The 12,090-nt window shown below is 39.4% G+C and overlaps 1 protein-coding gene across 3 annotated transcripts in view; it reads left to right on the top strand.

Moving 5' to 3' along the window:
• The window catches only part of SPATA7 (spermatogenesis associated 7), a 44,015-nt gene extending 32,490 nt beyond the window's left edge, over window positions 1-11,525 (top strand). For all 3 annotated transcript variants that reach the window (XM_063332604.1, XM_063332603.1, XM_063332605.1), the window contains exons 6-12: window positions 1,914-2,392; window positions 3,499-3,565; window positions 5,199-5,269; window positions 6,222-6,275; window positions 7,632-7,709; window positions 9,075-9,132; window positions 9,491-11,525. In XM_063332604.1, the coding sequence (XP_063188674.1) occupies window positions 1,914-2,392; window positions 3,499-3,565; window positions 5,199-5,269; window positions 6,222-6,275; window positions 7,632-7,709; window positions 9,075-9,132; window positions 9,491-9,982 (1,299 nt within the window). In that variant the 3' untranslated portion in view covers window positions 9,983-11,525. The remainder of the gene's footprint in view (window positions 1-1,913; window positions 2,393-3,498; window positions 3,566-5,198; window positions 5,270-6,221; window positions 6,276-7,631; window positions 7,710-9,074; window positions 9,133-9,490) is intronic.
• The last annotated feature ends 565 nt before the right edge of the window (window positions 11,526-12,090 follow it).

Here is a 12,090-nt window from a genome sequence, read left to right as displayed (position 1 = left end):
GCATTTGTTTGGTATTGTTACTGCATGTTATCAGTTCAGCATTTAATTATGCTGTAGTAGTAAAATAAAGTTGTCTCACATGAGACACCATCAAGAAGGGCTTATTTTGGCTCAGCTAACTGAAAAAAATACCTTCCCATTAGGCATCAGCAGCTATAAACATTTTGAGTTACTGGAATAGCATAGATAGGTCTTACTGATTTGGGAGAAAATTATGTGGAATTGCTGTGAAGGAAATACATGATATGACAGCAGTGTGTTCAGTGACTTAATTTTGATGGTAAACTACCTGCATTTTTTAATCCTCTAAATAGCATTTACTGCATGCCACAAAATGTATATTAATTGTATTAAGTTTTAATTTAAAATATCAAGCAGTTCTGAAAGGAAAATATTGAATGGTGTAGATTCAAAGCAGTAACAGTAGCAGCGTTATGAGAAAATGCAACATTTATACAGTAGAATTCATATTGTTTAGAACTTTTAAGAACACCTTTTTTTAGGAATTGAATGATAGAACACAAAATCTGTGTATATTTACAATCTGTACTATGAATTACATAGGTTAATATACTATATACTGTCACCTTGCTAGTAATGTATTACTATCCTATACCAGGGTTCAGTGTCATGAATTTTCAACAAATGTAAAGGATTTCCAAATTTTTATTATTTTTTTTCCCCTCTTCACCTTCCCCAGTTGGAGACTTCACAAGTCTCACAAGCATTGATTATCTTGCAGAATTCCCACAGGTACTTTATTTTACAGTTGATTTTGCTGCTTTTGTTGGCATTCAGCCCATTGTCACTTGCTGGTGGGGAAAATTACACATCCAGCCTTCGATCCACATTCTTAATCATCTGATTATTTTCAAAAAGTGAAGCATTCTCCAGGTTTATATTGTGCTTAGGCAAGGAAGCACCACTGGAAATCCACTGAATCCATGCCTCAGTCTCTCAAAATAATTTCCACGTGGATTAATTAGAAGATCAGGACGGGCTGCTGGGTGAATCTTGTGAATCTTTTCAGTTGGCAGTTAGGGTAGTATGTGATAAATAAATGCATAATGCAGAATATCTTTTAAGTCGCATCACACTGGATCCACTCTTTCTCAGGTTTTCAGCAACTTCAATAACATAATGCTTCTACTTAATAGCTTTTGCTTGTTTGATAGAAGCGTGAAGAAGAGATGAATGGAATGCATATGGAAATCAACTTTCCTTTCTCCCTTTTGTCACTGCAGAGCTTTATGGCCTGTACAGGAAGAACAGGGGCACAGAGGGAAGGAACAGCTGGTTACAGTTTTCTTATTCCGTGTCTTAAAGCACATTATAGTGGTTACCACATTGGTCCAATTTGAATCAGCACGTGGTGCCCCTTACAGAATATACACCTTATAAAGAGAGCTGGTGTGTGATAGGATTTGAAGCCAATAGGATCTGGGGAGAAAGGCAACAACTCCACACTTGAAGAGAATACATACTATGAACTAGTCAGCAGGATAATTATAATGTCTACCTTACCTTGCCCAGGCGGTATGAACCGAGCATACCCAGATAAAATCATTTGCCTTGATGCAACAATTCCTTGACTTATAAAAATGTATTGAGCCTTTGGACTAAAATGATTGAAACTCTTGGTTTGATGTAGCCATTGATATTCTGTAACAAAGCACCAAGGTTTTGCTACTGAAGCAAACGATTTTCTTAGTAGGCTCTTATTTCCAATGACTAGGTTTTAAAATCTGTTAAAAATCTAGGGCTGCTCTGAAACCAGTTTGATTTTACAAAATCGTATAGTTTTTACATAGCAAATACCTCCAAGGCGGTAACAATAATAGCTGGGAGTAGCAGCAACCTGAGCAAAGCTGGTAACTTGCGAAGCAATCAAATCTTGTTTTAATTTTTTCTAGAGTTTCTTGGAAGCAGAAGACAAAGATGGTCTCTTCCCCTATGCTCAGCACGCACAGTACCTATCAGGAGCGCTCTCTCCTTATGGCGAGCATGGCTTGGTTCGCTCCAGTCCAGTAAGATATGCCAGAAGAAGTTCTCGGAACACATCTAATGCATCTAACTCAAACTCAAGTGTCACTACATCAAGTACACCAAGAAAACGCTCTGGACTTTCATGCAGTTGCTCCACTGATAGTTTTGTGAGCACTAGTCATTCCCAGAGGCATCAAGGAAGCAACTCCAAAGTACGCAGTGGGGATCTTCTAGACAGGCACTCCGAATTCTTTACTGGTAGCCGAAAACCTTTTACTCCACGCACCTTAATATCAGATGCTAAATCTTTCCTGTCAGAGTACAGGTATTACACTCCTGCTCGAAGGAGAAGGAAAAATCACTGCAAGCAGCATGTGGAAGCTCAAACGCAGACCGATGTGATCAGGTACAGAGATTAAAACTTTATTTTGAAACTGTGGAATTTAGATGTTATGGTAACGCTATCTTCATAAAAGCAACACGTTTTGCTCTCATTTCCATTCGTATTAAACCAGAATAATTATTCTGAAATTATTCTAGATAAGCCTTAGCAAAAGCTGGAACAGAATGTGGTTTTCATTTTTTCACTAACATATTTTGTTGCCTTCTCTCCGGAGCAACTAGTTTCATCTATACAAATTGGATACAAACTGCCACTAAATCCAAACCGTGGGATCTCACATCTGCTGGGGATAGTCATTCCCTCTCTCTTTTCTTTGCTCTCTCTAGTGTGTAGTTGTGCTTTCTGTCTTCTAAAGAATTAACCGCTATAAGCATGCAGGTAGTTCCCCACTGTTGCCCCTGTAGTCTCATACTTTCCAGTTCATTAATTAATACATCATGCAAAGATCCTTTCCTTTTTTTAACTCTTGAATGCAGCTCTTCATTGTCTTTTTATCATTTTAATTTAAATGCCTTCAGCTGTATCCTATATGAAATATTTTATACAAAATTAATATCCTCTTGCATTGAACTCCTTAGGAAATTAAACCATTTTAATTTGGTTCTGGTTTTACTGATACTACCTCATAAAGAGAAATCTTTTCTCTTTTGTGTCCTCAGTGCCTGCGTGTCTAACTCTGATTTTGTCCTAGAACAAAGTAGGAATTTCATAAGATTGGAATTAGGATAGCTTCGGCTCCATTTTGCAACTATTAATTTTCTGGCTTATGGGTCACACATTTTTCTGGTACACTTTTAATGTATAGGATCATCTCCATTCCCAACCCTGAACAATTATTTTGGATAGTTTAGCTATCCCCTGTAAATATGCAGCCAAATAATGGATTTGCATAACACATGTATGACCATTGTTGTCCTTCAAAATGAACGACAGCTTAGTTTTACTATGTGAATGGAAGTCTGGCAGAAATTTTCTAAACTGTCCGCGACATTTTAATACTACATCCTGTTCGGATCGATGGGCAATTTCCATAGTGGCACTGGTATTCTCATCCTGCATATTTTGAAAGTAGCCTTCTTGGAAATCTAATACATTCCAAAATTTTGTAGCTTTCCATCTGCAGACAAAGCATCTGGGAGAAAATTTGTGAGTGAACAGCAGAAGATCACATTGAAGGTAATACAGCCATCATCTATCAATCATCTGGGTACTCTTACCACACCCTTCACCATCATTTTGGAGTATATACTGCACCTCTGCCACAGCAGTATACAACTGATTTAAGTTTAATTTTCCTTATTTTTGTGAGATGAATTAGTTCTGGAGAGTTTCAAAAGAATGAGTGGAAACAATAAGAAAATATATTGAGGCACGTGAAGAGATCTTAGGATATTACAAATTTTTTTCCAACGGTTTTTACAAGTGCACTATTGCTTAAATACCTATTGAAGACATACATAATTGGTACCTTATTTTTCAGTAGCAGAAGGTACGTTTTCTTCAAGGATCTTTTTTCTTCATTTTTACATTGGATAGCATATTCCAAAAAGCCCTTGAGAAAATAATTGGAACCAAGGAATCCCTTCCTCTGAGGAAGCACCCAAACCAGCGGGGGGTGAAGTTTTCCTTGATACTGTTCGCTTTCTGTCTTGCTGAATGGATCTGGAATGCTTTAATGAACAATCACCATTTCAGATTCTACCTGCTTCTAGTATTTTTTGTCAGAGTCACAGAGTCAGTTGCATCCATCATTTTGATTTTAATTCTGTGTTTGTGACAGCTTAATTTAGTAGTTTGGTTACTTGGTATTTCAGAAATTGCCTTAGTGGATGGTGATTTAAGTTTATTACGTTTTAAAGATGAAATGGAATACCAGCATCTTTGGGAGGCAGAGGGAAGCAGGCAAAAGACCTGAAATATTTCTTAGACTTCAAATACAAAGTTATTTTGTCTTAATTTGTACTAATATTTGCATGGAAGAGTTTGATCGGAAGTTAGGTTCTTATTTTGTGCGTTACCTTGTAGCCACTATACAGGCAAGTCCTTAATCAAAGAGCCCTGTCAAACGTAAGAGAAGTACTTGAATAACTGTGGACTTTCTTCCTCGATAGAGGCTCCGGGGTCAGACTCCTCATGTCTCTGGCTTAATAAAGCAAATAATTCTGGTTTATTCATTGGAGGAGAGGGGTGAGAGAGAATGTGTAGTTATAGCTTTACAGAAGGGTGGCTACACCTGAACTGATCTGCATCTGCAGCTGACCTCGTTAAGAAAAGGTTAAATGGTTATTCAGAAGGCTTCACTCCAGTTCCATGAAGAACTTCTGATTTCATTTCAAAATTGTCATATCTGACTTTTTCTTTGGCTGTTGTAAAAGTGACAACAGTAAGTCATGTAGCTTTAGAGAGGTGCTTTCAGGGTATTATCATTTAAAATGAAGGCAGTCATCAACTTTACCTTCCATCATTTTTGTGGAGGCAGCTCAAGAGATGTGATTTACGGTGCTGGTTTCCTGTTTTTGCATACCAAATTTTACTCCTGTTGGTGACATCAACCCCCTCTGGCATTTAGATGATTCATCTTTAACGTACTTGTCAGGGGAGAAATGTTCTGCATCTCCTGTTGCCCCCGACTAAAATTTTGGATGTCAAAGCAAAGTCTCTGCCATATGTCTCAGTTTACCCACAGTTCCTCAGAAAAGACGTAAAATTTGGAGGGCTGCTTAATCACAGATAGTTATTAGGTTCATTTTAATGGTAAAATTTTCTGTGTATTTGCACTGATGATAAAGATCTTCTCTCTGTGTTGTAGGCTGAAGGTAGAAGATATACTTTGGATGAGCCCGAGAGAGAAATAGCTGCTTTTCCGTACTCCTTCCTAAGGTGACTGATTTACAGCAGGAAGGAATATTTGAAGCATTCCTTCTTGCTTTCCATACAGCTTCTTCTTAGGTCATAAACCTTCATTACCAAGTCTCTTCTCACAGGACTTTTGGTTGGTTTTTTTAGATCAATGGCCTATCTCAATTTCAAAATTCATTATTTTCTTATGATAAAGTTCCACTGGGAAGCCAATTCAAGAAAGAGAACTCTGAAATATATGAATATTTTTGTCAGGAGTGAGACTGATGACATGTTAATACAGCTGTTAGCTCTCTCCATCAGAGCTTAAAAACTATGTATTTCTTACACAGCGCTACAACTACGTAGCGGGTTGGTATTCCAGTTGGCATTTCCTTCCAGGAAAAAAGGTCTGCAGGCATCCAGCCTTATGAATCTATGATCTGTGAGAATTGCAGACCAAAGGCATTTCCCACATCTTTTCTTCTGAAAATGTAACACTGAGATTCAGAATATTGTCTAGGATAGAAGAACAGTGTTGGAAATCAGGCCAGAGCCCAGGGCTGACAGCTGATTCTCCTCATTGCCGACCTGAGCATCACGCTTGACTTGCCGATTTGCTCTCCGGCCTTTTCATACAGAGGCATTTGTACCTGAGTAACAATTGTACTCTGAGTAAAAAAGAAATGCACTCTCACGGACAGTGGAGGTCTGTACGGCATCTGAAGTAACACTGAGGTCTTTTGAGGTATTAGAGCTCTGCATCTAGTGAGGTGTTATAATACCCTTGAACCGTAGTCTTTCAGGCTTCAGCGTAAGCAGTGGATTTTGCTACTGGAGCAGGGTTTGGGGGTGTTCTAGTGGATTTTTTCCAAGAGGAAGTGGTATAATGGCACAGCATGGCTCCAGAAGAAAGTGAGATGCAAGGTAGTAGAAAGGGGTTTTTTTAGAACGTTGCTTTCTGCTCTTTCTTCCCCTCTGATTTTCTGATTAGAGAGACGTCGTCGTATTCTCAGCGGCCTTCAGCAAGGAGGACTATCGAGACTGAGTAAGTATGCTTGAACGGGCTTTCTGCTAGTTTGCATCATTAAGCTAGAAACCCTTCCTCAAAACTGATGAACTCGAATCAGTAAACGAGGACTCAGAATAAACTGTTGTTCGCAATCTACAGTAGAATTTACATGACTATGAATTTTGTAATACTTAACAGTTTCCATGTGAATCAAAAAAGAAGATAAATAGACTTCACTTATTAACCAGTGGCTATAGATTTTCTTTTTTTAGGGCTGTAATCTGGCTGAAGCAAACATTGGCAAGGTAAAATGTTGAGTTTAGGGGCATTCTTAACCACATTTCTGCTCTGAAATATGCTAAGAATCAGAAAAACTGCTAGTGATTTATTGTGCGACCTTAAGAAAGTTGTGTAATTCTTTGTGCTTTAGGAGAGGCTTGTTCTTGTCTAACTTTAAGGGTGTTATATAGGTATCAGAGATCAGCTATAGATACCTTTCTCTCTTGATGATAGAGGGAACCAAAATGACAATATTCAAGCTGAATGAAAAATTTTACATAATGAAAGTCATGCAAGATGTATCCCATTTTTTACTTTCTGTTTATTAAGACTGGAGGATGTTTGATAGAGCTTGATTGAATACTTCGGGATATTTAGAAAGATGCTATGAGAGAGAAACGGCACTGAAATATTTTCTTTGGGGGTTTTCTCTCTTGTTGTTTTCGAAACAGAACTCCAAACTTTTGGAGAGTCTCCCCTTTAGAGCAGCTGGCATCAACAAGGCTTTAAGAGGTATTAAACCAGAGAGAAATTCAATCAAAGAGGTGAAAGCCACATCTCACACTAACAAGGATTTTGTACATCAGAGAGTTGTTGTTTGAAAGGAGTGGGGGTTGGCAAATAAGCACTTAGATTTTTCTGAGCTTCCACTGAGGACTAGCACTTTTCAGCTGCGGTCAGATTCTCTAGAAGCTCCTTTGGAAGCCTTTACTCAGAGCATCAAACTGCAATTTTACATTTTCTTCCCAGTTAGCGCCCCTTTCTTCCTCAGTGCAGAGCAGGTTCAGAGCGCTTTCCAAGATTTGCCGATTCGTCACTCAGGATCTCTGTGCTAATTTATACCACAACAGAAAGTTAGCATAAACACAGAGCACCATAGTGGCCTTTCTAAAAGTCTGATATTTTACACAGGGTTTTTTATTATTATTCAAATTGAATGAAAGGGTCAGTTTTTCCTGATAGAATTACCGTTTTGAAAAATAGCAGCTGGTGGGAAGAACTATACAGTCTTCTTAATGGCATTTCCCGTAACGGTGATTGGACCTACTGCATTGTGTAATATGTGTCTCTATTTTAAAACATTTAACATTGGGTTTTCTATTCTCCCTGCAGAGAAGAGGAGCTTTTATATTTAGCTTTCATTGAAGATGTAACAAACGATATTCTTAACCTTGGGCTGTTTTCTAACAGGTAGGTTACGGTTGTTTTCAAATTTGTAATGCTGTGTCAGAAAAATATGGACTCTGTAAGAAAGGGAAGTAGTGTTTGATAATCATTTCTTTGCCTGTAAGAAAGAATATACAGATACTACACAGCTACCTCTTGCTTTTGCTTTGTTTCCTTTTCTTTTTTGCTTTATGTAAGAAAGGATAACTAGGGAAGACCTGTGGGTCTTTGATCTGCTGCTGTTGTACCATGAGATAAAGCTTCTGTTAGAAAATGACCTGCAACCCTCAGTGGAGTGATGCTAAGAAGAAATCATTTTATTTTGCAACATCTTTTTTGCTAAATAAACCAAGTTACTACTCTTTCACACAACAGATCCTCCATCTCCCTTCTGTCCTTGTTCCTGTTCTAATATGAATTCAGTCTTCAAGGTGGGTTATCAGGATTACAGACTGTTTCAGATAAGGGCTTACCAGCTGCTAAATCAGGTTTTTTTCAATAATTAAACGCTAAGTTATGATACAACTCATGTATTTGAGTAGTACTCCCAAATTCTTTTCCATATCAGTTCCTTTGGATAAAGAACTATCAAGTTTATAGCAAAAAAAATCCTGCACTATTTCTGATACAGAATTTTAACCCATTTTTGTAATTCCATTTTCAGGGCAGTCTAATTTCAGCATAATATTCTGATCTTCTTCTGGATTGATAATGTTCCCAGCTGTTTTTCTATTCTGTGTACTCTCACTTTGTTTCCCATGTCGGCTATCAATGAGAATGTTAAATACACTGAATCCAAAAATTAATCTTTGAGAAGTTTCAAGAGCAGTCTCCCTCTGGTTCTTTTTTTACAATAAGGTTGTCTTCCCTTAAAACCCTTCTTGCATTATTTTTTTTTTTTTTTAACAATTTCTGTTGTAAACGAGATTAAATTCACTTGACCTTCTGGAAATTTGTTCCAATGACTGTGTACCTTAGTTGTCACAAAACACTTCTGTCCTGAATTTTTTTCTCATCCTGATTAAGCAATGGGAGAGAGCTCTTGGCTGGGACTGAGGATTTTTCTCTGAAGCTGGATTTTATTCCTTCCCTTTACTTACACTTGGGTATCTCAGCCACTGTGGTGCACCTGAGAGATTTTGGATACTTCAGCATGCCACCACTGGATCGTTGGGTTTTCCCACCGTCCAGACCCAACCGACCAAACACGCTACAAATCACCCCATGGCTACCATGGGTCTGCCTGCTGAGCACACGGCCAGCGGGAAACAACCTTAGTGGTCCCATTTCAGCTAAGAAATTAAACTAAAAACCTGAGGTCATTCATTTCTATAGATCTGTTAAACGTTGGTTTTCCTCCTGTTAATTCATTTAATTGTTCATTTGTAGAGTTCTGGAAGAACTGTTTGAGTGTCATATTCAAGAAAATAAGACCCGTTTGGATGAGGTAGGTGCTGCCCCCGTAGCTGCCTCCCTCTCTGCAGGGGGCTTCAGCAGCGTTTCCAAGGTACAGTGGAAATGCGCTGGCGTATTTGCTGGTAAAGGTAACCGGAATGCTCACCGGGGAGCAGCGCTCTCTGTAAATGAGATTTGCAGACTCCTGACCTACCGTGCTGCGTGAGTCACAGGCACAGTCACAAAAGAGGGACAGTAGTCAGTTCAGTGTGGTGACACTCGCTGTATAATTTAGTCACTCGATTGTAAGCAGCCTGCCTTTCCTTACCTCAGAGTTAAGCCCTGAGTTCTGGGCAGATGGGGGCCACGCGACTGGAGAAGTGTCACCCCTTTCTTTCTTCATCCCCTAGAGCAAGATGCGCCACTTGTTGGATGTGCTGAAAGCAGACCTGGGCTGCAACGCGGGCAGTGGTGCAGAGCAAATCCACCCAGGCTGGGGAGCCTTCGACTCACTGGATCTGCAAGAGTTTGACGCGATGGAAGAGCTTGAGTTTACCAGTAAAAGTCAGAGGCAAAGAAAACCTACAAAAAGTGAAGAATTCTTTGGGACCATGGAATTATCGTTAAAGGAACCAAACAAACGTGAATCACCAGTGTGCAGGGGAAGTTCAAAGGAGACACAGAACAAGGATGACTTTTCAGAAGATGTCGCTAAAATGGTGGATGCTGGGACAGAGTCTCACTCTTGTGTGGAAGCTGAAGAAGAGCCAGACACTTCACCCTCATGTGGGGCAACTTTACATTTGATTACTTGTGACACTGATTTGGAAACCAACAGGGAACTTGATGATCTTGAAGAAACCTTTGCAGAGGCCCTTCAGATCTCACACGACTATTCCTAACAGTAGCCAAAATATAGCTGTTGAAGAGGGATGGAGCTAGTTCTGTGGAGAACTGCCACTTGTTAAATAGTAGTAAATTATTTATTTTCAGTTTATTTCTGTTAAAACACTGCTAAAGTCTTTCTAGCAGGGTATTTATTAATTAGGCATTAATTAACATCTGTAATGTAGACTGTAAAGGGTAGTTTTGGTTATCAAATTTTGTATAGTTTGTCTATAATTGTATAACTCAGGACTAACTTTTGAGAATATTGAAATAGATATATATTTTTAGAAAGCTGTAATAGCACGTTACAAAATATTTATTGTTTTTTATTTATAATAAATAAATCGATTGGTAACACATTGCTAGTGCAGCTGTGGTCCTGCTATAAAGATCCAAGATCTTTTTAGTCTGCAAGAATTCAATTTATCCACACCAAAACATGGTATATTACATACCTGCAGGGCAGGGATGGAACTGTTTGTCCATCCTGGAAGAAGGTGGCATTTTTTTCCTCTCTGAACGTTCCGTCCATTTTTTGACGTTAAATCCCATTGAGGCATGAAGTTCATACAATCAACGTTTTTTGCTTTTACAATATCTGGAGAAGATAAGAAACATACCTTTTCCTTGCATTACCTAAAGGAATGAGTGTGGACAGGCAACTTTCCGAACATAAGAATTTCTTTTGGTGGGGGTAGATGATCATTCCTTCTTCAGCCCTCATTCCTTCAGCCGTGAATTCCTTCCTCAGCCGTGAATTCGATTCATCTTATTCCTTGTACCAAGGGGAATAAAGAGCCGTTTTGCAGCACCGGCTGCGCTCAGTCTTTGCCTCACCTCCCATCAGCTTTCCTGCCTGAAAAGGACATTTATCTCTAGCTACTGCATATGGCAGCTCTTGAGCTATTTAATCCTAGTTGTCCATGATTCAGCTGATGTTTCTGGAAAGCGAAGGCTGCAGCAATTTTCAACCTGCGCAACACTAAAATACACAGTTCAATTTCTTGCACTAATGACAACCTTGGCATAGTGTTATGCATCAAGCTTTAGTTTTGAAAAAACATCGAGTTAGTCATCAGTCAGTACCTAAGACTAGTAGAAGACCCATCAGGCATCTCGTACAGCAAATGGAGAAAAGGTGGTCTATTTTATGATTAGAGTTTACATTGACGTTAGCCTATGCAAAATCAGCCCAAATTTCTGTGTGTAATCAGTACAGCTATTACCTGGCATCCACGTTACTGCAGAACGAGCTCACCATGAGGTTCTGAGGAAGTGCCAGGAAGTTGTATTGTCTTCTGTAGGTGAGGAACTGTAAGAAGCCTGAGGAAGCAGATAAACCCTGTCCCCAAATAGCGCTTAGGGCTGGCCTAAATCTGCTTCCTCCAAGGACAAACCCAAGTGGTTGCAGTTTGTCATGGTTGGGGCTGGGCTGGCCACTAACCAAACAACAGATACTGTCTTTCTCTCTCTCTCTCCCTTCCCAGAAGAGAAGGGTGAGAAAAAAAGGGAGAGAGACTTACCGATTGAAAAGAAAATTAAAACTACTTTAATAATAAAAAGAAAAGATAATAATATTAACAAAGAAAATAATGATATCTATACAATACATACAAAACCATATTGAGCTCCCAGGATGACGATCACACACTGGGAAAGTCCCAGACTGGACTCAGCGATAGACGGGAACTGGATTCCAGATCTGGATTCAAGAATGCCTGGATTGGGATCAGAGGCAGACGAACAGAGCCCTCCTCGGACGCCGGCCATTGAAGAAAGAGCGAGCCTGACCCCTTTGATCCCTCAGCTTTTATACTGAGCGTGATGCAGGTTTTCTGCCTCCAGCCCTCCACCAGGGCACGCAGCCAAGCGAGCTGACCTGGGTTGTCATAGCAGTAAGTATCAGCAGGAGCCTCTCTGTGTACCATTCCTTTTACAATTTATAAGCAGTCAGGCCGTATCACTCTGGGAGTGGACTACAGTCTTAAAAATATGCCGTTAATTTCAGAGCGTGCAGTCAGTTAGAAGAGACTTAACTGAAAAGTAAAATTACTGAAAAGAAAGTTGGTTGTGTTTTACATCAAACCAGGACACGGTTCACACATACAAGTGCTCCCACCTG

The sequence above is a fragment of the Chroicocephalus ridibundus genome, chromosome 4 (genome assembly GCF_963924245.1).
Source record: "Chroicocephalus ridibundus chromosome 4, bChrRid1.1, whole genome shotgun sequence".
In the NCBI taxonomy this organism is placed as follows: Eukaryota; Metazoa; Chordata; class Aves; order Charadriiformes; family Laridae; genus Chroicocephalus; species Chroicocephalus ridibundus.
The sequence above is the reverse complement of the archived record's forward strand: the minus strand, read 5'-3'. Positions and strand labels throughout refer to the sequence as shown.